Genomic DNA, 23,636 nt, shown 5'->3' with positions numbered 1-23,636 from the left:
AACTCATTCACTGAGGCCGCCAGAAGCCGTGTTAGAGAACATTCACGAGCGAGGGTGGGCCTAAGGCAGCTCATCTGCCAGGGGCTGGAAACTGGAAATTACAGCCGAGAGGCCATGTCTCTACACCGCGTTGGCGCTGTCTACCACTAAAGCACTTTGAAATACTTCCCATTTGTTTAGAGCCTGGATTTTCTTCTTTTTCTTTTTGTTTTTTTTTGAGACAGAGTCTCGCTCTGTCGCCCAGGCTGGAGTGCAGAAGCGTGATCTCGGCTCACTGCAACCTCCCCCTCCCAAGTTCAAGTGATTCTCTGCTTCAGCCTCTGGAATAGCTGGGATTACAGGTGCACACCACCACACCTGGCTGATTTTTGTATTTTTAGTGGAGACGGGGTTTCACCATGTTGGCCAGGCCGGTCTCGAACTCCTGACCTCAAGTGATCCACCCGCCTTTGCCTCCCAAAGTGCTGGGATTACAGGCATAAGCCACTGCACCTGCAGAGCTTAGGTTTTCAAAAGACTAGTTTCAGCCCTAGTACACATTCTCAATGTGTATAGAATGAGTATCTGTATTTCAACAATCCCACCAAAGCCTGAAACATAGAACGCAAGAAATCCTCGTTGAGTGACTAATTCCTCCCGATGTGCATGGTGCTTTGTAAAGATCATTCAGTGCTTTCACGAAGATGTTTATCTCTTCTAACATTCTATCAATCCTCAGGGGTGGGGTATTATCCCTACTTCACAGATTAGGAGCCAAATCCAGAGAGGTTAAGTGGTTGTGCTCCAAGTGCTAGAACAGGAAACCCGCTGAGTCCTAGGCATCCCTTCTATCCCGGCAAAGTGGCTTCCTCTGGGACCCAAGGTAACCAACGTTGATGGAGCACCTATGATGTGGTGGGTCCCCTGCAAACGTAATTGGGAAGGGCAGAGTCCTTTCTACTTGTTTACAGATTAAGAAACGGAGGTTCTCAAAAGCTCAGTGACTTCCAGGGTCATAGCTTCAAAGCAGCAGAGTTGCAGAGAAGTGAACAGGTGCCACAGAGCATTCAGAATCTAGCTTCTAAAGAAGAGATGCTGGCTGCACTCTGTGCTACACAGTAAAAATCCAGATTTATTCAATATGTACCTGTATTAGTCCATTTTTGTGTTACGATAAAGGAATACCAGAGGCTGGGTGATTTATACAGGAAAGATGTTTAACTGGCTCACGATTCTGCAGGCTATATAAGCATGGTGCCAACATTTGCTCAGCTTCTGGGCAGGCTTCAGAAAGCTTGCAATCATGGCAGAAGTTGATGGGGTGCCAGCATGTCACATGGCAAGAGCGATAGCAAGAGACAAAAGGGAGATCCCAGGCTCTTCTTTTTTTTTTTTTGAGATGGAGTCTCACTCTGTTGCCCTGGCTGGAATGCAGTGGCGCGATCTCGGCTCACTGCAACTTCCGCCTCCACATGTCAAGCGATTCTTTTGCCTCAGCCTCCTGAATAGATGGGACTACAGGCGCCTGCCACCATGCCTGGCTAATTTTTTGTATTTTAGTATAGATGGGTTCACTGTGTTAGCCAGGATGGTCTCGAGGGAGATCCCAGACTCTTTTAAGCAACAAGATCCTGGGTGAACTGAGAACTCACTTATCATCAAACGGATGGTGCTAAGCCATTCATGAGGGGTCTGCCCCCATGATCCAATCACATCCCACCAGGTCCCACCTCCAAAATGGTGAATCACATTTCAACATGAGATTTGGAGGAGACAAACATCCAAACCATATCGTTCCCTGAAAATACTAGGGACAGAGGGATGCATCTCTTTTTCAGATACAGATTTTTTTTTTTCCCAAACAGAAAGGAAAGATGATTAAATAGACTCAAGCAAGTATCACTGGAGTCCAGCCTGAAACTAGCTGCAAGTCGTAAGTCAGATCTAACCAAGTTACTCTTTTGCTTCAAGTCTGGAAAGGTACCTACCAGTTGCCTACCGGATTCATCGAAATCTCTTTATTTGGCACCTTAAGTTTTTCCAATTGGCCTATAACTCAGTTTCCCCTTTTGCCCTTCTTCACACCCATTCAGGCCCCAAGCACAGCACACTCCCTGCTGTTTTCCAAGCTTACACCCAAGGCCTTGCCTCTGGGCCTGTGCCCATGCTGTTTCACAATGTGAAATCTTACATATCTTTAATCTGCATTACTTCCATGGATCTTTCCTGACCCTTGAGTGACAATTAATAGCTTTGTCTGCATTCCATAGAATGGCTATACATCTCTCCATCACAGAATTTAGCACACGGAATTATCATTAATAGCTAACATACCTGTGAGCCCCACTAGAGAACGTGGCAGAGGTCAAGGTTTACTCATCTCTTAACCTTGTTTAGCCCAGTCCCTTACACACATGTGCAGAGAGAGTGTGTGTGAGCGTGTGAGAGCAAGTGTGCTAGATAAATGCTGGCTGACTCTTTAAGAACAAGGTTTTCGTGGTTAACCCAGCTTCAATATGAAATTCAAAACAATGAAGACAGGACTCAAACATAGCAGGGAAAAATATACACTTTTAACTCTCAAAATAAATACTAATCAATTTTATTGTATAAATACAGATGCTGAGTTTTCTTCCAGTTACCAACAGATCAGTTTCACATGCCATTTATTATTCGTGGTGGTTTAAAAAATTATTTAAATAACTGGTTAGGTCAGGATAAATGGGCACCATTAGAACTGCTAAAAAATATGTAGCTGGGCACAATCTTCCAAAACTAATATTCTGAGGGGAAAAAAATCTCTGGAATTTCTAAAGTGGTTAAGAGGAAGTGAAGAGAAAAAACACAATCAAATATTCATTTGATAACATTTGCCCGCTGTTTAAAAGTGTCTCGGCTGTAAGAAAACTGAAAGGGTTCTTAGCAGTTCAGAAATAGATAGTAATGAGTTTCCAATTCAACTTATATCTTCCAAGCAAACTTAATTTTCTTAGTGATTTACAAAACTAAAAGGTTAGTAGGAGATAATAACTCATCCCATATTTTGGCCCCAGCCACTTTACACAGAGGCCAAACTAACTCTACAACTTTGGAAAACGTCAAACAGTTATTCCAGGAGACGGGTAATCCCATAGGTTCTACCCAGGTCATGGCAGAAACTGCAGACATCAAACAAGTTCAAATAAAAACCCCAAATTCGAACTAAACGAACCCAAACCTAAGTGATGTTTTGAGGCATCACCACCGGGCTGTGTGGGTCGAGGCAAATGTGTAGGCACCTAGCAATCAGCTCTGAGCAGCCCGATGACATTCAAGAGCAGGGCTCCCCGCTGTGCGGTGAAAAGCCACAAGCCCAGAATCAACCAGGGAGTCTGCACAGCGGTGGGGGGCACTGACGGGTAGACCCCAGAGTCCAGGCTCTCATGGTTGTGTGGGCCTGAGATGGACGCTGTAATCATGAGGAGTCCTGCTCCTTGGTGGTGCCAGCGCCAGGCTGGATGCCCTGCAACCCAGTGTACCTACTTTGAGTTTGGTGTGACATTTAAGTCCATCCCACACCTGGGGCAATCATAAGTCCCACGGGGTTGACCTTCCATTCTGCAATCCTAACACTGCCCTTCAGAACTTTTTTTTTTTTTTTTTTTGGTAAATGTTACTTCCCTGGAGGGCCCCGCAGCACGTGCATATCCACGATGCTGTCTCCACCCACACTGACTCCAAAATGAGCGACAGACAGTACACTGCAGAGAAGCTCCTGCTCTAGGTGAAGGAGCCCCACCTCTTCATGTGGAGGAAGATGGGCTTCTGCAGATCCAGTTAAAGCTTTCGACTGCCTGAGAGTTGGGTTTATTTGTGATGTAGTCATCCTGTGAGTTCTCTACATGGAAAACAACAATGTAGCTATACATTAAACTTGAGCCCAGGAATGCTTGGACACAATATAAAGTGACGGTGAGGCCTGTGAGTGAAGCTGTTATGCAGGACAAATATGGCGACTGGAGTATATACCTGTCAAGTGTTTGTGTTGCTATATACAATATGCAAACTGAACGAAGTCAACAGCCTCCGCTTAGATAGACACAGCTTTTGTTCAGGCTAGTCCTGTCATGATGTGACATATGGAGACGTAGGTTCAAGAGGAATTTCCAAGCTGGTAAAAAAAAATCAGGTCGGGTGAAGTAAACTCAATTTTTATTCTTCTATATAATACATGGATATATGGATAAATTTTCCTTTAAAGAGTTTGCAACCCTGAGGCAATGTCCTTGGGTACGTAACGTATAAAGCAACAGCAAATGAAATCTGAATGTAGGAATGACAACTGGACTTCGAAACATAATTTAATATTCATGAAATTGCACACATACCAATAGTATTCTATGTCTCGTCTAGCCTCTTAATCCAACTATCTCAACTGCCTTGCAGTTTGCCTACCAGACACCCTGACTCTCTACATACATTCTGTCATGTAAATGCCGACCTTCTGACTGAAATTTAATAAATTAACATGGGATTTACATCAAGGGATTTTTGTCTGGTGAGTGCATTGCCAGAAAGCATGCCTAGTTCCTGACCACAGCATCTGCCCACATAAAAACTTTGGCCCCCACAGGGGATGAGATGGCATCTGACTGCAGTAACCTCGAGGTCCTTGAGGGTCCCTCGGGATCCACCAGAAGCAAGTTTTTCATCTAATCTGAGGGTCACATTAAGGGTATGGCAGAGGAGGGGGAAGGCCATGGCTGGCTAGAAGAGATGGAACATCACAGAACTGGGTTACAGAACCAGTGAATCTGATGTCCTGTTTTCAGGATGCATGGCCCATCCACGGAGAAGATGGGGCGACAGTAGGGTCTAAAGGTGGACTGTGGTACCCGGGGGCAGGAAGAGGGACAGATAGGCCTAGATGTAAAGAGACCACTATGCTGCTTCTTCATCTACCTCACAGATGGCCACAGACCTTTCAGTACATGGTGGAAACCTATTTCTGAATATTCTGTTTTCCCAAAGTTTTATAAACCATGGTGAGGGCAAATGCTTATGAGAAACTAAGGGTGTGTTCATTATATTATTTATATATTATCATCTTCCCTCTGAGGATAACATAGAAGGGTAAATAAAAAGCAGACAAATAGCTAAAAGGTGACTCGAGCTGTAAGCTCTTTCAACTAGAGGGTGATTTTTGCTTTAAAATCATCAGGCCCGAAAAGCAAATCTTGAAAGCAAAATCTAACTTTGGCCCACTGATAACAATGATCCTGAGTCCCTCCTTCATTCCCAAAGTCTGTTTTTCCGAGGAATATCCTCCATTAATATTCATTTTGTGTCATCATTATTACAAAGGGTTAAGTGCAGCTTTCACTTCATTTTAGGCAGAGCTTCTGCCCCAGTCCTACTGTTGACCTGCTCACTTCACTTATCGGAACTCCTGCGCGGCCGGCGGAAGCTGGATACATTTTCATTCAGTGCATAGATCCTTCGGGAGAACTCTTCAAATTCTCCCAGAACTTGTTCGTCACACTCTACTGCCACAGCACTGTCCACTGGGATGCAGTTAAATGCTTCTAGCTGATCACCTGAGGTGAAACCCGTGGCTTCCAGCCCGATGATTTCTTCTGCTTGCTCCACAGTACAGCAGAGCTCAGCTTCTGAGACTGGGTGGAACTCACCTGGAAGCTGGACACTGGCGGACCCGGCCTGCTCGCTGGGTAGGAGAGTGCCATTGACTGTGGCCCGGTGCCCGGAGAGGGCTTCTCCTTGTTCTTGGCTAGGGTGCACATTCGCGTGGCCTCCGTTTAAGCTGCCGACTAGATCCTCTCCTTTTTTCTTGTTTTCTTTGGAGAAGTCCAAGGAGGTATCCAAGGAGGAGGATAGAGATGTTATCTTTCTCTCGGTCTCTCCCACAGAGGGGACGGTGGTCACAGGCTGGGCTAATGCTGAGTTGTAACTGGGAGGAGGGGTTTTGTACTGAAGTCTCTCATTCTCAGAGCTGGCCCGTTTTCGATGTCCTTTGTCTGGTGAAGGGATCCCCCCAGAGAAGCCTACATCTGCACCCCCAAATATGGAGCTTTGTCTCTTAGGAACAGGGATTGCACTGGAGGTGTGATGTCTGTCGCTAGAAGAGAAACAAAAACAAGAAGTTACTTTGGACTTCAGAACTTGGTGTAAGCCTTCTGGATCCAGAGACAGGAAACAGCATACTTAGGTCTGAGCTAATAAAAATAGATAAGAATCAATCTTAGACAATAGTTATTGCAGTGTCTCAATGCAAAAAACAACATGAGGTATGTGGGTCCAACTTTGGGAGCTTCCTTCCAGCAGGATACAGACACACTGCAATATATTTAGAGAAGAGGGCCCAAGGCAGGGTGGGGAACATAAACCCTGTCCTATGGGGAAGAGGTGAAGTAACTGGACAGGCTGGATCTAGCAAGAAAAACATGTGAAGGATGTAACTAACTTCATATTTCTGAAGGGCTATCCATAATCTTATTCTTGTTTTAGTATTCAATTCAATTCTTATTTTAGCTTTGAAAAGCAGGCATCCTCATCTGGCAGAGAATTTACATGACTTGCCCATGCTCAGTGAGGCAGTGACAAGGATTTCAAGACCAACAATCTTGCCAACACCCAAATGCTAACCACCTTGCATTAGAGGACTGGCAGAGAGAGAGAGAGAGAGAGAGAGAGAGAGAGTCAAGGTTATATTTTAAAAATTAAAAAAAATTTTTTGAGGGGTTCCTTTTTTTTTTTTTTAATGAAAAACTAACTTGGGAAATACATTCTTTGATGGGGCTAGCCACACATATGTTTTACAATACTTGGTCTGCAATGCTGTCTTTTGGGTCTGAGTTTCTTCTCAGGAGGGTATCTTTGGGCCAGCAATAACAATCATTGTTCAGTTATACAAACTTTATAATTTCTGAAGTAATTTCCTATACATCATTTCACTTAGTCTTTACAAAAACCCTATAGAGAAAGCAGGGTAAAGTCTGAAATAATAAATAATAATCAGTTAATGGATATAGAGTATCTACATCCTGGAAATGATGGCTATGTTACACACTATGCTAGCTCTAGACATTCTTGGATGTGGATGAAATTAGCTTCAATACAACCATATGAACAGATTGGGTCCAGAGGCAGAGGGAGGCACACACAGATCATTTGACTTGCGTGCCTCAGATGAGGAAACACGCACAGAGGGTTAAGTGGCTTGCAGAAGGGCAACCACTAGGCAGGGGTAGACGCAGAACTTGAAACTACACACACCCAACAAATAGTTCCCATATGTGCCTGGCCTTGGGGTAGGGAGACAGATGCAAGACCAGTAGGCCCTTCCTCCAAGGAGCTACCAGTCCTGCAGGATAAAGACATCCCTCATTATTCAAATAATACATTTTCAAATTACAATAGCAAGAAGTGCCCTAGAAAAGAAAAGAGATCTGGGGTTTCTTCCACTTGTGTCTACAGCCACAAGCCCTGGCCCCAGCTCCCTGCTCTCTCTCCTCTCAGACTGTTTCTGATGCAGGATTATACTTGCAGTCTCAGACACCCAAGCAAGGGTTATTCTTGGGAAGGGGCAACTACACGGCTTCTAATCCTTGGGTCCGTCAGACTCCTCTGCCTGGCTGTGAGTACTGGTGCCAGGAGAGATTTCATAATTAGGGGTGGTCACTGGGGTGCATGTAGAACTAGGCAAGTAGACTAGTAAATTACAGTTTTTAGTTCTCAAGAAAAACAAAACAAAACAGGGCAAAATCTGCTGGCCTCGATCTAGGTTTATAGTTAATATATTGCCCAAACTCACAATAATTGGGTAAGCTACACATTTTTGCAAGCCTTGTTTTTACTCTACCATTTGCTAACAGTGTCCCTCTCTAAATGATCTTGCAGGTTGACTAGGTACTCAAACCAAAAGAGAACATCAGCACCACCTCAGACAGTCTATTCTGTGCAGACAAGCCAAGCTTTCATTTGCCAGCCCAGCCCACAAGGGGTGGAAGCACCAGGTGAAACAGCCTGGAACACTGAAGGTGACTTGTTGGTGTGTGGCTAGAGCCAGGTGCTTAACCCCTCATGCTGTGACCCTGTGCTGCCGTCCTCCCACCCCAGACATCCTGCTCTGCTGTTCTGTGGGGCTCCCAGCGGGCTGATAAAAGGCAGGGCATGAGAAACAGGCCTGGGGCACAGCCAGCAGTGCTTGCCACACAAGAGGAACAGGGTGTTTGTAGCCCTCATTGATTTTGAGACACTCTAAAAGTTCTCAACTTTGTACAACAGAAAAGTAATGAGGTGTGACAACCCCCACTGCCCCACCTTGCCAACTACAATGTGAAGGGAACGACCATTTTCCCAACTGTCAATAATGTTCTGAGCCCCGTGGAAGATGCGCTGCCCACACAGAGCCCTCGAGTGTCCTGTGAGGAAGATAGGCAGGTGGTGGGTCATGTGGTTTGTTCAAGGCTGAAGAACCACATCTGAACTAGATTCTGTCTGACTCCAGAGCCCATCCTATCTATTGTGTCCCACAAGGGAACACGACATTCAAATTCAAGTAACATTTGTTAAGTGCCAAAGACATAGTACACATCAAGCTAAATGCCTTCTCATTTGCCCACAAACTCTAAGATGGTATGTTATTCCTATTTTCATGGATGGACTCCAAGGCTTTGAGAGGTGGGAACTTTGGTATTTTCTGACATCCTGATTTTGTGACATTCTTCTCCAGTTCCCTTGGATTTGTATGAAAACTCAGGTAATGGTAGTATCAGATTCAAACTGGAAAATCCAAGTACCAGTAAAAGGTTCTCTCTCTTTCTATTTTTTTTAGAGACAAAGTCTCACTCTGTTGCTCAGGCTAGAGTACACTGGTGTGATCACAGCTCACTGCAGCCTCAACTCCTGGCCTTAAGGGATCCTCCCACCTCAGTCTCCCAAGTAGCTGGGACTACAGGTGTGTGCCACGATGCCCGGCTAATGTTTTTTATTTTTAATTTTTTTTTAGAGACAGGATCTCATCATCTTGCACACACTGGTCTCAAACTCCTGGGCTCAAGTGATCCTCTTGCCTTGGCCTCCCAAAATATTGGGATTACAGGTGTGAGCCACAGGTCCCAGCCAAAATGTTCTCTCTTAAGAATGGTAAGGAAATTAGTTATTTTTGGAGAGATAATAAAGAAGTCTACATATCTAAGGTTTACCTTTTTATCACCACATTTTTTCCCTCCATTTTTAGTTCTATGAGATTAAACCTTTCAAAAATTTTTATTACAGCTTTTCTTACCATCTTAAAAAAGTTGAACAAGAAAAGGCATTTTCTCGTTGCCTCTGGGCCACTGATATGAACAACTGAGCAATGACACAATAAGGGGACTACAGGATGTTCAGTGGTGTCTGTTCTGTAGGACGCAGGTCTGGAGGTAAGCCTGGCGCGGGTTCTTCGAGTCCCCTCTGGCGCTGTGGGTGGTTGAGTCAGTGCCCCTGCCCGCAGTGGCTACTATACCCTTTCTTAGTTTGCTGTGTTCTTGTAAAGCAGATGTCCTGAAAATTGTGTGCAAAGTATGAGTAAACAGGATTTGCGTGGCGGGCCAGGAGCTGTCCTGGCCACAATATGCTGTATTTATTATATGAGTTTGGTAACATTAGTTTTAGCTGTTCAGAATTGATTTTTTTATTACTTCCAGGATCCCAGCTACATTCCAGATTTTTAAGATAGCCAAGCTCCAAACAGTTGAAGTATCAAATGATAACATTAAACACACATGTATTTTTAACTATTACAATAGTTTTACAGGAAAACTAAAACTATGTTAACTATATAAAAAAAAAACTCACAAGTCTATTACCCATCAAATAACTGCTATTAATTTTGGGTATTTTCCTTTCAGACTTTGATTTTAAATATGTGTGTTTAATTTTTAAAGAAACCCTATGGGCCAGGTGTGGCAGCTAACACCTGTGATCTCAGCACTTTGGGAGGCCAAGGTGGGAGGACTGCTTGAACCCAGGAGTTTGGGACCAGCCTGGGCCACACAGGGAGACCCTGTCTCTACAAAAAAATTAAAAAACTAGCTGGGTATGGTGGTGAGCGCTTGTAGTCCCAGCAACTGTGGGCTGAGGTGGGAGGATTGCGTGAGCCTGGGTTGCAGTGAGCTGTAATCACACCACTGCACTTTAGCCTGGACTACAGAGCAAGACCCTGTCTCAGAAAAAAAAAAAAAAAAAAAAAAAAAAAAGGAAACAAGAAAGAAACACTAAAGCTGTGTTTCTGGTATATACAGAATGCTACATCCTGCCGTTGGATGCTATTAAAACCTCCTGGTAAGCAGAATTCTAAATGGCTGCTTCACTGAATGGACTACCATAATTTACTTAATTATTCCCTTACTTTTGTAGATTTAGGATGTTTCTGAACCTTTGCTATTAAAAAACAAACTGCTGTGAGCATCTCGTATAAAAACATAATGCATAGATTTTTAATAAAATAATTTTGATTTTATATTTAATGGAAGGTTTTCAGAAAGACCCTTCATTCATATTTTAGTATAAGGTAAAGAAATAAAAGAGTATTTTTATCTCTACTCTTGCCTAAAGAGAGAAAGGTAGGAATTAAAAAGGCAAATAATAGTTCAAAACAGAATATTCAGGAGGTTTCAAGATTCTTTGATTACAGTCTGGCTTCATGACTATTTCATCTAGATGAAAAGGTTGAAACTCATAGATTTACTAATTATATGACCAATTTTTAAAGGCTGTTGACAATTTACTCATCATATGCAATTAGTACATTATTTATATTGTGATGAAAAACTTACAGGGAGCCTCTACCCTTAGACAACCAAAAGCAAAAATGTGTGTGTTTTGGGAGGAGTGGACATATTAGGAAACACAGTAGCTTTTCTTTATTCTCTGCTCCCACCAAGGGGCCCCGTGTGTTCGGAGGCACTAGAATTGCAGGTGCAGAGCCTGAGGTTCAAGCAACTGGACCGAGTCTACCAGTTCACTGCACACATTCTCCTCACCAGCCATTTCCCGTAAGTGGCTGTCTCTTCCAGCTGGGCTTAGCTCCAAACTGGAAACATGACATCTGGGGTTTAATGCTGCAATTAAAAGGAATTTATTAAAAAACAACAACCCAAAGATATCATAATTGCAAATTTACTAGGCTATGGTTTAGTGAAACACAGTGTAGCTTGTTGAATAACTGAACCACACCAGGGACTGTTAAATTACTTAATAAACCTTTTGCCATAAGTAAAAAAGTATTTGCTGGGGTCACAAACAATGGCACGATGAGGGAGAAGCCAACTGGCCTGGAGTTTAGATGTCAAGGAGGACAGTCTAGTTTCAGTTTGGCTTCCTTGGATCAAGTTTTCTCTGAGCTCTCTAAATTAAGATGATTAATTTGTTTCTCATTCTGTGAGTCCTTATTTATTGCAATCAACTATCTTATCTCTTCAGCTCTAGAGACAGTGGCGACAAGAAGGACTGTTCAAAGACCTGGATTCTACTCTTAGCTCTGCCACTATGATCCCACCTATATGGAGTTACAACTTAAGGTTACATTCGTTTATTAGTTATATCAGTGGTCCTCAATCTTTTTGGCACCAGGTACCCGTTTTGTGGAAGACAATTTTCCTATGGATTTGGGGGCGGGGATATGAAACTTCCACCTCAGATCATCAGGCGTTAGTTAGATTCTCATAAGGAGCACACAACCTAGATCCCTCAAATGTACAATTCACAACAGGATTCGTGCTCCTATGAGAGTCTAATACCATGGCTGATCTGATGGGAGGCGGAGCTCAGGGGGTAATGCTCGCTCACCCCCCATCGCCTCCTGCTGTGCGGCCCAGTTCTTAACAGGCCACAGACGGGTAAAAGTCTGCGGCCCGGGGGTTGGGCACCCCTGAGTTATATGACTGTGGGCATATTTAATGACTATTTATAAAATAGATCGACTACAGTAAGTAATAAATAAAATAATGTGCTTAAAATCGTTGGCAGGATGCCTGGCATAGACACTAGCATCAGTAGTAGTTGTAATTGTGGTTGCTGTCATTATGATTCGTTTCAGTAGGCTTCAAATTCCAAGTATTATTCTCATTTTACAGAAGGCGCAACTGAGACTCAGACATATTCATGTCTTGCATAGGAACACAGGGTAATAGGTAGAAGAAGGACTGGAATCTAGATCTCCTTCCCTTTACTATTTCTCTTATACAGCATACTGTTTCAAGCAGGAACAAACGAAACTCCTACCACCTACCTTCCCACACCTCCACTTCTGTACATCAGGGAGCTAGCTGCAAGAAGGAAATAAAGAAGTACAGTGCCAGGCATGGTGGCTTATGTCTGTAGTCCCAGCACTTAGGGAGGCTGAGGTGGGAGGATCACTGGAGCCCAGGAGGTTGAGCTTGCAGTGAGCTATGATCATGCTACTGCATTCCAGATTGGATGAAGGTAAGACTCCCCCGCCCACCAAAAAAAAAAAAAAAAGGCCAGGTGTGGTGGCTCATGCCTGTAATCCCAGCACTTTGGGAGGCCAAGGTGGGTGGATCACCTGAGGTCAGGAGTTCGAGATCAGCCTGGCCAACATGGCAAAACCCCATCTCTACTAAAAATACAAAAATTAGCCCAGTGTAGTGGTGGGCACCTGTAATCCCAGCTGCACGGGAGGCTGAGGCAGGAGAGCAGGAGAATCTCTTGAACCCAGGAGGTGGAGGTTGCAGTGAACCGAGATTGCAGTACTGCACTCCAGCCTGGGCAACAGAGTGAGACTCTGTCTCAAAAAAAAAAAGAAAAGAAAAAAAGAAAAAAAAAGTATAAAAGAGATTTGGAGAAAAAGACCCAAATCAATCAACAGATTTAATCTGTTCAATGTGAAACACAATCTTAGGTTTTTTTCTTTTTTTCTTGGGGACATGAGGTGGGGAAAGCTTTGAATAAAGTCAAAATGCTCAAAATTCCTCTGTTTTCATGATCTACCTACTGCTTAGGGACTAGAAGAACTTCCCAGAATCCTTTGAGGTACATTCCAATTGTCCCCAAACCCCTGATGCATCCTTGTTCTGCATGAATTTAGCTTCAGGAAGAGAGAATTTTTTAAGAGGGAGAAATTCTCTATTTCTCTGACTAAAATGAAGAAGACCATATTCAGCACTTTTATAACCATTATATAAATACCTTGCCATGCAAATACCTTGCCATGAAGCCAACCCAGGAACTGGTAGAGCCCAGTTTCCTCTACTCCACCATCCTTGCCCCATCATTTCCCTCTCCTCTTCCTCTTGGTTTTACTGCCTGAAGCTATAGCCTCCTTTTACAGAAAAGAGACTGGGAAAGAGAAAACAAGTTAAGAAAGCACCAGTCCAAAATATGATTCCCATTTCCACATCTCCCATAGGTAATATTCCAGAGCTCCACATGTAGCTCCATCATTAGGAAACATGAGACACTGATGATGCACCTCACTGCTCCCAACCTAGGTGTCCTCTTCTGTGAAATGGTTATAGCTACCAATAGTTACTGCAGCAAGGATTAAATGAGATATACAAGTAAAATTCCTAGTACAATGAATAAGTACCCAATAAATTATTAATAATAATAAAACGGCAACTGAAATTTATAAAGTGCTATGGATTAAGCACTCTGTTAACAGCTTTATACATGGTCTCATTTAATCCTTATGACATCTCTATGAAGTATTACAAACATCATCCTCATTTTACAGATGAAGAAACTGAAGCACAGAGGTTAGGTAACTTGACCAAAGGTCATGAAGCCACTAGGTAGAAAGATGTGATTTAACCAAGCTGGTCTACCTAATTGTTAATTTCCTTCTCTCTCCCAGTCCCTAGGATCTTAAGTTTTTTGTTGTCACCAAAACATTTACATTTGATCTCTACTTCTACTTGAGGATGGGGTGAGAATGAGAAAAATTTTTAGGTTAAGTGGATTGCTATATTTTCCTTCTCTTCTCTTCCTGCCTACATTAAGTTTGTGTTGCTCTTTTGACTTTCTAAGACTTATTATACTGTTAGGCATTCTAAGCAGCAGCTATGAGCAGAAATAAATTCTGCCACGAACTGATGTAAATATGGAAACTTACAGGAAAAATGAAATAAAGAAAGCATGTAAAGATTTACCACATCAAGAGAGTTCTTGAAGCTGGGGTGAGGCTTTAACAATTTGAAACGCTTTTTTTTTTCCTAATTCTCTTTCAGATTCACTTGTACTTGTTTTATCTGTCTACAACCAGGTCCCACACTGTAAAGTATGAGGACAGAGTACAATTCACAAAATGTTTCCTCTGAGGGACATTACCAGATCACAGCTGGTCAAAATACTAAATCTTGATTGTCTGGCTCCCGGCCAAAATCTACAGCTACAACTCAGTGGAATACGAATATTTAAAAAGAAAAAAAAAGACTTTTAAACAACATTTGATCTTCTTCTTTCTCCCCCCTTGTAGCAATCTATGACCTCATGGCAGTGAGACCTCTACATGGAGGTGTTTAAGTTGGTTTACGGCCACTAGAAATGTTTGAAGCTCTAGGTACTACTCTGCGCCAATATCATGTCAACTGTGTTAAAAAGCAATAATAGTTTCTCACCTTCTTAAAGATTACTGCTTAAATAATGCAGAGCAACGACAGGCTTGCACAGAGTGCCAAAAGCGGGTTGCCAAGGCAAAGCTGAGGTAGAATTACGTCTTTTGGCAGCTAAGAAATTATGACATAAAGTTAGTTTTTTCAAAAAAACAACCTTCATAAATTAAGCTACTATCCTTTTTTCAAAATTCAGCAAAGGTTGGGATTTATCCTTCTTCTTTCCCTCTCTCAGATCAAGTAGGAGCTCAGAACCTCCTTTAGGGAAAGCCAAATTTAACAGCTAGATCTTATCTCCCAGGAGGTAGCTGGGGGTTAATAGTTTTAAGCATGCATTCTCCAGGCCACAGGCAAGCAATCCAAAGGCCTCTCACCATTACCAGATAAGTGTAAGTACTTAATCTTTGCCCTGGATGTTAACAAAAACACGAAACAAAATAAAAATAGAAACAATATTGGGCCAAAAGCACAGGCTGAAATCTGTGCCAATGGTCACTTTCCCCCCGGGGCTTTGCTTGGAAGGTTTCCTACCAAAGTCTGTCTAAATAAAAACAGAGTATAAAAAGGTATAACTGAACAAGGCAGCCTTTGGATTTTATTTAAACCAAGTAGTGATGGAAAGATGAATTGTGAAAGAGAAAGTTCCACAGGCAAAAGACAAAATAAGCAAGCTGAAGAAATCCAGTTCACCAGGCTTTGTGATGTGAGGTCTTGGCCATCAGGCCTCCATGGCCCAGCTTGGGCCAGTGGACAGAGGATGAGGGGGTGCCTATTGCCGAGAGCCCATCTGGAGGCCAGCTCAGGCTCCAGGCTGAGCTCCATGGGATCAGGGAATACACAGTGATCCTCCACGGAGATAAAGAGGGGTCCTGGGAGGGGTCAAGTTAACCACTTCACTCATCAGCTTTCACTTTAAGAAATCATCATACAAATTAATGTAGTAAAATCACAGTCAGGCAACCAACATTATGAGGACTGTAAAATGGTCTGTAGAAACAGACATAGCCCATCATGATGTCATTTATATAGCGCTTAAGTAACATCCTACACAAGAACATGGAAAGAACAGGAAAGAGATGCCAGGAATGATACCTGGGGACCCCTCAGAGTATCTGGACAACACTTGATACTTGGGAATAATAAACTGTTTATGCTGAAAACCAGGGAAAAAAAATGAAAAAAACAAAAACAAAAACAAAAACAAAACCTCTGCCTTTGCCAGGGAAACCAGCGGAACAACAATCTCACAGAACCCAGCCCCCAAAAGGAACTCGATAGGGAAATTAAAACCCTGGTCAGAGAATGCTTTCAGAGTTTAAAAACTAGACTTGGAAGGGAGCTAAAGGATGCATTAGACTCCCAGGGCCAGTGACAGAATCTGTGAGATGAAGTCTTTGAAAGATACTACTAACACTGACCTACCATCAGCTCTCTAACAAACTCTCACTGAACCAAACTATGAGGGTTTAGTTGTTTGTTACTTTAAAAGAAAAATGGATAGCTCTGCCACCATTTTCAGAGATGCTGGAGGCCTTGGGCAGAAGTGTTTGAGTTACAATTTGCCGCCATTTAATTACTGTTTAGTAAGAGACTGGGACTCTAGAGATGACATCTTGGTAACCTTATCTTTTGTAGTCCCCTATACTCCTAAAGGAGGCAGAGTATAAAACAAATTAATTGATTTACCTGCTTATTCAAATATGTATTGAGTATCTACTATACACTAGGTGCTGCGCTAGACTCTGGGGCTATAATAATTGGAAAAAAGCCCTGGTTCATGTTTTCATGGAACTTATTGTCTAGTGAGAGAGGACAGACAAGTACACATACATCACATACATCAATGTCAAACAACCACCTCTGACCCATGCTATGCAGGAGAGGACACGGGCTCAAAGAGTTGTAGCAGAGATCTGACCCAGACAGAAAAGGCCAAGATTAGAAGGGCTAGTAGAGTTCTTCACCAGGTAAAGAATGGGTTGGTGGGGAGAGTATCTTCCAGGTAGCAGGAACAGCATTTGCTAAGACCTTTTATCAAGAAAGATAACAATGTTTGAAGACCCAAAAGGTCAATGAGTGAAGAGTTCTATGGTAGAAGATAAAACTGAGGAGGAAAACAAAGTCTGGACCATGCAGAAGCCACAAGCCATGTTTAGAACTTTCAGGCAAAGGAGAGAGAGAGAGAAAGCGAGAGAGAGAGAGAGCGAGAGAGAGTGTGAGAGTGAGTGAGTGTGTGTGTCAGAGGTGCAGAGAGAGAGAGAGAGAGAGAGACATTTATACTTTGGAAAGTGCACTCTGGCTGCAGTTGGGAGAGCAGAATGGAGGGGTCCAGAGTGGCTGGTGGGAGACTGCAGGCTGTGCAGTAGTACAGGTGAAAGGTAATGGAGGCATGGATCAGAATGGAAATGTACAGACATAGACAAATAGAAATAGCAGGAGAAATTGGCAGGAGTTGCCAGAGTTGGATATAAGGGTGAGGAAGAAAAGGAGGAACCAAGGTTTTTGCCTGGCTTCCTGGCTAGTGTAAAAGAATGAAAAGTGGTTTCATTCGCAGAAAGCAAAGAGCTTATCGTGACTGGGATGGAAGACTGGTAGAAAAACGCATGGGCACTTAGAATGTGCTGTGAAAATGTACAGGAGGCAATTTCTGATATCAGAACTTATCTCCACTTAGAATAAAGTGAGAGAAAAAAGGGCCTAGGACTGAGCCTTTAGGAGCTCCAGCTTTTCGTGATGAGGTAGAGGAAGAGGACCCTCCGAATGAGATAAGAAGGAGCATTCAGAGAGGAATGAAGAAAACCAGGAGAAGGCTGTAATAACAAGATTCCTTTTCTGGAATCACCAGATGCTAAATGATCCCTTGTGTAAAACACTTTATTCTTGACATAGTTATAGGAGAGGTTGTCCAGGTAATGGTTAAAGCAGGACTTCTAAAACTGCTCTGCCTGGGCTCAAATCTTAGCTCTTCCACTTGATGGCTGTGTCACGTTAAGTTATTTCACCCCTCAGTTCCTCAGTTTCCTCATTTCTAAGATGGGAGAGGTTAGTAGGTCCTAATTCACAGGGCTGTGTGAGGAGTAAATGAGTTAACTGAATACTATGTTCAAAGTGCTTTGGAAGAGTGCCTGGTTTGCAGTAATAGTCACTTGATATTAGCTACAATGATATTAACTATTATTATACATTGCTATCCATGAAGAGAAGAATTATAGAATAAACATCATATAAAATGATATTTAAACTCTTTAAAATTAAAACACAAGGCATTTCCTCAGATGGATCCAGAGGCTAAAACAAAACAAAACAAAACAAAACACAGGGAATTATATCTAAATCGAGCTTAAACCCAAAGGTCACAGCTGGGCGGGGTGGCTCATGCCTGCAGTCCCAACACTTTGGGAGGCAGAGGTGGGGGGAATCACTTGAGCTCAGGAGTTCGAGGTTGCAGTGAGCTATGATGGCGCCACTGCACTCCAGCCTGAGCAACAGAGCGAGACACTGTCTCAAAACAAACAAACAAACAAACAAAAAATACCTCCCATGCACCCAAGGTCATACTGAAACAGCCAGTGCTCATTTCTAATGCTGCTGACACCAGCTTTTGATGGGCAAAGACCATATTGCTAAGCCTTCTTGAAACTTAGGACAGTGCATTCGATCCAGAAGGATACTTATTTACTGACACTTATCAACATATGCTAAAGCAGTGGCCCCCAACCTTTTTGGCAGCAGGGACCGGTTTCATGGAAGACAATTTTTCCATGGGCCGTGGGCAGGGGGGCTGGTTTCAGGATGAAACGATTCCATCTCAGATCATCAGGCATTAGCTTCTCACAAGGAGCACACAACCTAGATCCCCCGCATGAGTAGTTCACAGTAGGGTTTGCACTCCTATGAGAATCTAATGCTGCTGCTGATCTGACAGGAGGCGGAGCTCAGGGGTAACACTCGCTCATCCTCTACTCACTTCCTGCTGTGAGGCCTGGTTCCTAACAGGACATGGACTGCTACTGGTACATGGCCGAGGGTTGGGGACCCCAGTGCTAATGAATGCCTACTGAAAAGCACTGCTTTTTTAGTGTGCCTATCTCAGTGGCTTTTGTACTAACTCCCTCTCCAATTCATTTAAGTATGCCCATCTTCTAAAACCCAATTCAAGTCCTTTTTTTTTTGAGATGGGGTCTCGCTCTTTTTGCCCAGGCTTGAGTGCAGTGGTGCAATCTTGGCTCACTGCAACCTCTGCCTCCCATGTTCAAGTGATTCTTGTGCCTCAGCCTCCCGAGTAGCTGGGATTACAGGCATACACTACCACGTCCGGCTAATTTTTGTATTTTTAGTACAGATGGGGTTTCACCATGTTGGTCAGGCTGGTCTTGAACTGACCTCAAGTGATCTGCCCACCTTGGCCTCCCAAAGTGCTGGGATTACAGGTGTGAGCCACCACGCCAGGCCTCATTCATTCATTCATTCATTTTTTTTTTTTTTTTTTTTTGAGACGGAGTTTTGTTCTTGTTGCCCAGGCTGGAGTGCAATGGCACAGTCTTGGCTCACTGCAACCTCCACCTCCTGGGTTCAAGCGATTCAAGTAGCTTGGATTACAGGCGTGTGCCACCACGCCCGGCTAACTTTTTGTATTAATAGAGACAGGTTTTCACCATGTTGGTCAGCTGGTCTCTAACTCCTGACCTCAGGTGATCCACCCACCTCGGCCTCCCAAAGTCCTGGGATTACAGGCGTAAGCCACCGTGCCCGGCCCGCATTCATTCTTTAACTCATTTCTTTAACTCCTTCATTCTGTCTTCTTTAACCATGCCAATCTAAGTGATCTCTTTGAACTCTGAAGGTAGTACTTATTATTTTACCATCCAACTGATGCTTAATGTGATCACTTGCATTTTCAACACATTTTTCAGACATTACCGAAATCCACATTTCATTGCCTGACAGTTTTTGAGGCTCTGGAAATAAAGAGATGTATAAAATAAGATTCCTATCATTAAGGAGTTCCCGCTCTAGTAGAGAAGACAGAGAGTTAACCAATAACCAGAACACCATGGTGCTTTGAATACAATACACACTTTGTATATTACAGTGAAGAAGGGAATCAAGTAATCAGTGGAAAGACTCATCAGAGGAGGTTGTATTTGATTGGCACCTTGAAGGATAAGTGGAAGCTAACCAGGCAGTGTACGTGTGTGTTGGGGCTGAGGTAGAGCAAGAAATGAAGGGAAGGGCATTTAAGGCAGAATAAAATACGGTATTTGTGTGCAGTCCAACTGTGGAGCCAAGTCTTGTAAACAGCATATGGGAGGGATCTAGTCTTTATTTCTGGAAACCCACTCTTCCGCTTCCCAATATAACTTAGTACAGAGCACACGGATATTCAGTGAATATACTTGTTTTATGTATAAATGAATTTAATTAGTTGTGTGCAAAAGGAAACATTTAGGTGATGTTTTTTGGCAATGTGTTGAGAAAAACAGAACTACCTCAATATATTGTTTTAGTAAATCTAAATGATAAAATACTACATAGCCATTAAAAATGATGCTAAAAAGTTTTAAAGGGCACTGATAAAATACTTAAGACATTACGTTATACAAAAAAGCGGTAAGGACTGTGCTGTCCACCATGACCACTAGGAACTGGTTGCTGGAACTTGAAATGTGGTTAGTCTGACTTGAGATGTGCTATAAGTGTAAACTGGATTTAGAAGGCTTAGTATGAAAAAAGAGAATGTAAAATATTTATTAATAATCTTTAAAATGTTTATTACATGTCTACAAGATATTTTGGATATATAACTTGGATTTTATTTGAATTAAATAAAATATATTATTAAAATTAGCTTACCTGTTTATTTTTAGCTTTTTAAAAATGTGACTGCTGGGCTGGGCATGGTGGCTCACGCCTGTAATCCCAGCACTTTGGGAGGCCGAGGCGGGTGGATCACGAGGTCAGGAGATCGAGACCATCCTGGCTAACATAGTGAAACCCCGTCTCTACTAAAAAATACAAAAAATTAGCCGGGTGTGGTGGCACGCGCCTGTGGTCCCAGCTGCTCGGGAGGCTGAGGCAGGGGAATGGTGTGAACCCGGGAGGCGGAGCTTGCAGTGAGCTGAGATTGCACCACTGCACTCCAGCCTGGGTGACAGAGCAAGACTCTGTCTCAAAAAAAAAAAAAAAATGTGACTGCCAGAATATTTAAATTTATATGTATTGCTCATATTATATTTCTATTGAAAAGTGTTGGTACAGATGGTAAGGTCTGAATTAGAAAAGAAATACAAGGAAAACTGGCTAATACAATAGTGATTTTTTTGTGCCTGAATTATGGGGCTATTGTTTCCCTTCTGTATATTTTTACAACTTCCACATTTTATTCATTGAGCACATACTATTTTATAATCAAAAGGAGTAAATAGAAATAAAGAAGACCCAAGTAAAAACAATGGGAAAAGAGATCTCAATTTGGTTCAGAGACTTGGTTGCTGGAGTAGGGGAGAGGCGGCGCCGGGATACCCAAGTGCCTTTCTGTCACCAGTGGAGGGTTAGTGCACAAAGGATGTTGGCCAGTTGTTCTCCATCCTGACTGGAGGCAGAAAAAAGTGGAAATGGGTGTTAACCGCAGGAGGGGGCCTGTAAGTTAAATATAGGGAAGAATTTCCTGAAGTGAGGGTGTTTAAACTCTGGAATGAGTTATGGAAGAAGCCTGGTCCCCTAAGGTCTTTTAAAATACTACAGATACCCATATGCCTTGTGTGTTCCTGTCTAGAGGCAAGGAGATGACTCGTCAAGGTTCTTCTGAAACAGCTATCTTAGAGAAAATAACTCCAATAAAACTTTCTTTTTCACTTATTTTTGACTAGGCTTAACTTTTCATATTAGGGGTGCCGGCCTGCAAGAAATGCTCTCAAAGGCGAGCCTATCTGATACAGCTACCTTAAGTAGGACTCTTGAGACTTCAAAGACAATGTTATTTGATCTAAATTTAAAAACCAACGTCAGCTAGACAACATGTTTTTCATTTCCCTAGAGGGTCATCTGCCAGATTTCAGTTCTGAATTCAGCATAAGGATGACGGACAGAAAGGAAGAGAGTAGATCTGTTTCTAAAAAGTGAGGCTTTGTAAAGATTTAAATACTGGATACTGCCTCATTTTCAAGAGTAAGTGGTTTGGTGTAAAAGCAGAACTACCATATCATTACTCAATTTTAAGGAAAGTAGATTGGCTCACTTATTATAAATTTTCATTATTCTCAGTTTACTGAAAAAACATTTTCCTAAAATGTGTCAAAGTTCTTAGGTATTTTCTTCTTCTAATACTTTTATTTAAAGCTATAGCTTGATTCTATTTTCCAAAAGGAATGGAAGACTACATTAGAAATAGGTCAGCAGAAGGAATATCTGGAGATTTTACCACTAAAATCGGATGGCCTCACATAAAGCCACTAGTTACTTCTCCCAACATTAAACACTGGTGTTTGTTAAACACTAAAGTACTCTGGAGAAATATTCTAGCTTGCTGTTGAACAGCCAAGGATACTTCTCAGTGCTCTATCCTTACTAAGGTCACTGAGATTGATTCTGTCTCTTTAAAAATGGCTTGCTTGGCCCTAAAACAAAATAAGTTGGCCCAACGTTACCCTCCATCATTGTAGCAGACTACATACTAATGATGGGCCTCAGGTTGTAAGTCCCACATGACAGCGAGAGTGAACAATGTATAGGAATATTCCTGCAAGTCATGTCCTTCAAAATATTTGTCTTATCTAATAATTTAGATTATAAACTAAACAACTGTCAACTAAGCAATGGCAGGGAAAATCTTACGCTTTTGAATCTTTCTTTGTCTCCTGAACAATGCTATATGCAGAATAGACACTTAATGAATTGTCAAATTCATTAATACTTAATAATAATCAAAAACAATACTTAATAATACTTTGCACAGTTCATTTTAGTTTATAAACCACTTTGATGAACATTATCTCATTTGGCCTACAAAAACTATGCTTGGGAAACAGTTTCCCAATAACTGGTGGTATTAACTCCATTTAAAGAACTGATACTCAGCTGGGCGCGGTGGCTCATGCCTGTAATCCCAGCACTTTGGGAGGCCGAGGCGGGTGCATCACGAGGTCAGGAGTTCGAGACCAGCCTGGCCAACATGGTGAAACCCTGTCTCTACTAAAAATACAAAAATTAGCTGGGCGTGGTGGTGCGTGCCTATAATCCCAGCTACTGGGGAGGCTGAGGCAAGAGAACTGCTTGAACCTGGGAGGTGGGGGTTGCAATGAGCTGAGATCGAGCCACTGCACTCCAGCCTGAGTGACAGAGCGAGACTCCATCTCAACAAAACAAAACAAAACAACTGATACTCAAAAACAACTTATGAAAATTAAGTGATAGCGTTGAAACTGGAACCCATATTTTCTGATTCCCAAATCTAGTGCTCCTTCCTCTGTGTTATACTATCTTGCATGAAGGTGTTACATAGTTTAAGCTCTATAATCAGGAAAAATTAAACTTAGGATAAAAAATCCTATGAAAAAAACAGGACAGATGGCTTTGAAATCTTGCTTTCATCTTATTCTTATTCTTCCTTTTTCTTATTCAGAAAAAAAGAGCATGCCATTCCAGGAAGCATTCCACAAACACTATGGGCAAATATGCTTTAGGCTACTCACCCGACCCACGTGCCTCCTTCTTCAGTGTTCCTGTTTCTTAACCAATGAAGTTGAAACGTGATCATTTTTGTTTCTTTCAGTCTTAAAGTTCTTAAATTCTTCCCAAAGTTTTATTACTTTTAGTTTCCTCCCTCTTGGAGGTAAATGAGGTAGAATAAACAACCAGGAATGTTTCCACCAGGCCTGCTGCCTGATTTCGCAGTGTATCTTTCCAGCGCTCTGGATTTGACTCTGGTGGGTTTCCCTGAGGAAGGTAGGAGGCACTAGAATAGAGGTGGCACAGAGACAGGAGGGCAGGGGAAGGGCAGAGAAGGAAGAGAATGGCCATTACCCAATAATGGGCACTGTGATATGG

General features: G+C 42.5%; 1 protein-coding gene across 2 annotated transcripts in view; it reads right to left on the bottom strand.

The window, feature by feature from the left end:
• Positions 1-4,153: 4,153 nt before the first annotated feature.
• The window catches only part of UVRAG (UV radiation resistance associated), a 328,574-nt gene continuing 309,091 nt past the window's right edge, over positions 4,154-23,636 (bottom strand). The window contains exons 15-16 of one of the 2 annotated variants that reach the window (XM_055356832.2): positions 11,004-11,081; positions 4,154-6,094 (exon numbers count right to left, since the gene is read on the bottom strand). In XM_055356832.2, the coding sequence (XP_055212807.1) occupies positions 5,392-6,094; positions 11,004-11,081 (781 nt within the window). In that variant the 3' untranslated portion in view covers positions 4,154-5,391. The remainder of the gene's footprint in view (positions 6,095-11,003; positions 11,082-23,636) is intronic. The other variant, XM_004051837.5, reaches the window with a different exon arrangement.

Source organism: Gorilla gorilla, chromosome 9 (assembly GCF_029281585.2).
Source record: "Gorilla gorilla gorilla isolate KB3781 chromosome 9, NHGRI_mGorGor1-v2.1_pri, whole genome shotgun sequence".
NCBI classification, from domain to species: domain Eukaryota; kingdom Metazoa; phylum Chordata; class Mammalia; order Primates; family Hominidae; genus Gorilla; species Gorilla gorilla.
The sequence above is the reverse complement of the archived record's forward strand: the minus strand, read 5'-3'. Positions and strand labels throughout refer to the sequence as shown.